The sequence below is a fragment of the Pipra filicauda genome, unplaced genomic scaffold, assembly GCF_003945595.2.
Source record: "Pipra filicauda isolate LSUMZ 115617 unplaced genomic scaffold, ASM394559v2 scaffold648_size187182_pilon, whole genome shotgun sequence".
NCBI classification, from domain to species: domain Eukaryota; kingdom Metazoa; phylum Chordata; class Aves; order Passeriformes; family Pipridae; genus Pipra; species Pipra filicauda.
Genome location: NW_024104807.1, coordinates 120,167 through 121,084, shown reverse-complemented (window position 1 = coordinate 121,084; position 918 = coordinate 120,167). Strand labels below are relative to the sequence as shown.

General features: G+C 56.2%; 1 protein-coding gene across 1 annotated transcript; it reads right to left on the bottom strand.

Annotated features, from left to right (window-relative positions):
• On the bottom strand, positions 1-918 carry LOC113983331 (olfactory receptor 14J1-like; the record flags this gene model as incomplete). The annotated part of the gene is made up of 1 exon (XM_039388413.1): positions 1-918. A coding segment is annotated over exon 1 (918 nt), but the record flags the coding sequence as incomplete, so codon positions are not given.

Below are 918 nucleotides of genomic sequence, written 5' to 3'. Positions count from 1 at the left end.
TCCAGTCATCATTTTCCTCAGGGCATCCTTTAGCTCCTGGTTCCTCAGGCTGTAGATGAAGGGGTTCAGTGCTGGAGGCACCACCGAGTACAGAACTGACACCACCAGATCCAGGGATGGGGAGGAGATGGAGGGGGGCTTGATGTTTGAAAACACGCCAGTGCTGATAAACAGGGAGAGCACGGCCAGGTGAGGGAGGCACATGGAAAAGACTTTGTGCCGACCCTGCTGAGAGGGGATCCTCAGCACAGCCCTGAAGATCTGCACATAGGAGAAAACAATGAAAACAAAACAACCAAATATTAAACAGGCACTAACCACAATGAGCCCAATTTCCCTGAGGTAGCCTGAGTGTGAGCAGGAGAGCTTGAGGATGTGTGGGAGTTCACAGAAGAACTGGCCCAGGGCATTGCCCTGGCACAGGGGCAGGGAAAATGTACTGGCTGTGTGCAGCAGAGAATAGAGAAAGCCAGTGGCCCAGGCAGCTGCTGCCATGTGGGCACAAGCTCTGCTGCCCAGGAGGGTCCCGTAGTGCAGGGGTTTGCAGATGGCAACGTAGCGGTCGTAGCACATGGTGGTGAGGAGGGAAAACTCTGCTGAAATAAAAAAGGCAAAGAGAAACAGCTGAGCAGCACATCCTGTGTAGGAGATGGTTGTGGTGCCCCAGAGGGAATTGTGCATGGCTTTGGGGACAGTGGTGCAGATGCAGCCCAGGTCTGTGAGGGAGAGGTTGAGCAGGAAGAAGCCCATGGGGGTGTGCAGGTGGTGGGCACAGGCTACGGCGCTGAGGATGAGGCCGTTGGCCAGGAGGGCAGCCAGGGAGATGGCCAGGAAGAGCCAGAAGTGCAGGAGCTGCAGCTCCCGCCTGTCTGCGAATGCCAGGAGGAGGAACTGGGTGAGGGAGCTGCTGTTGGACAT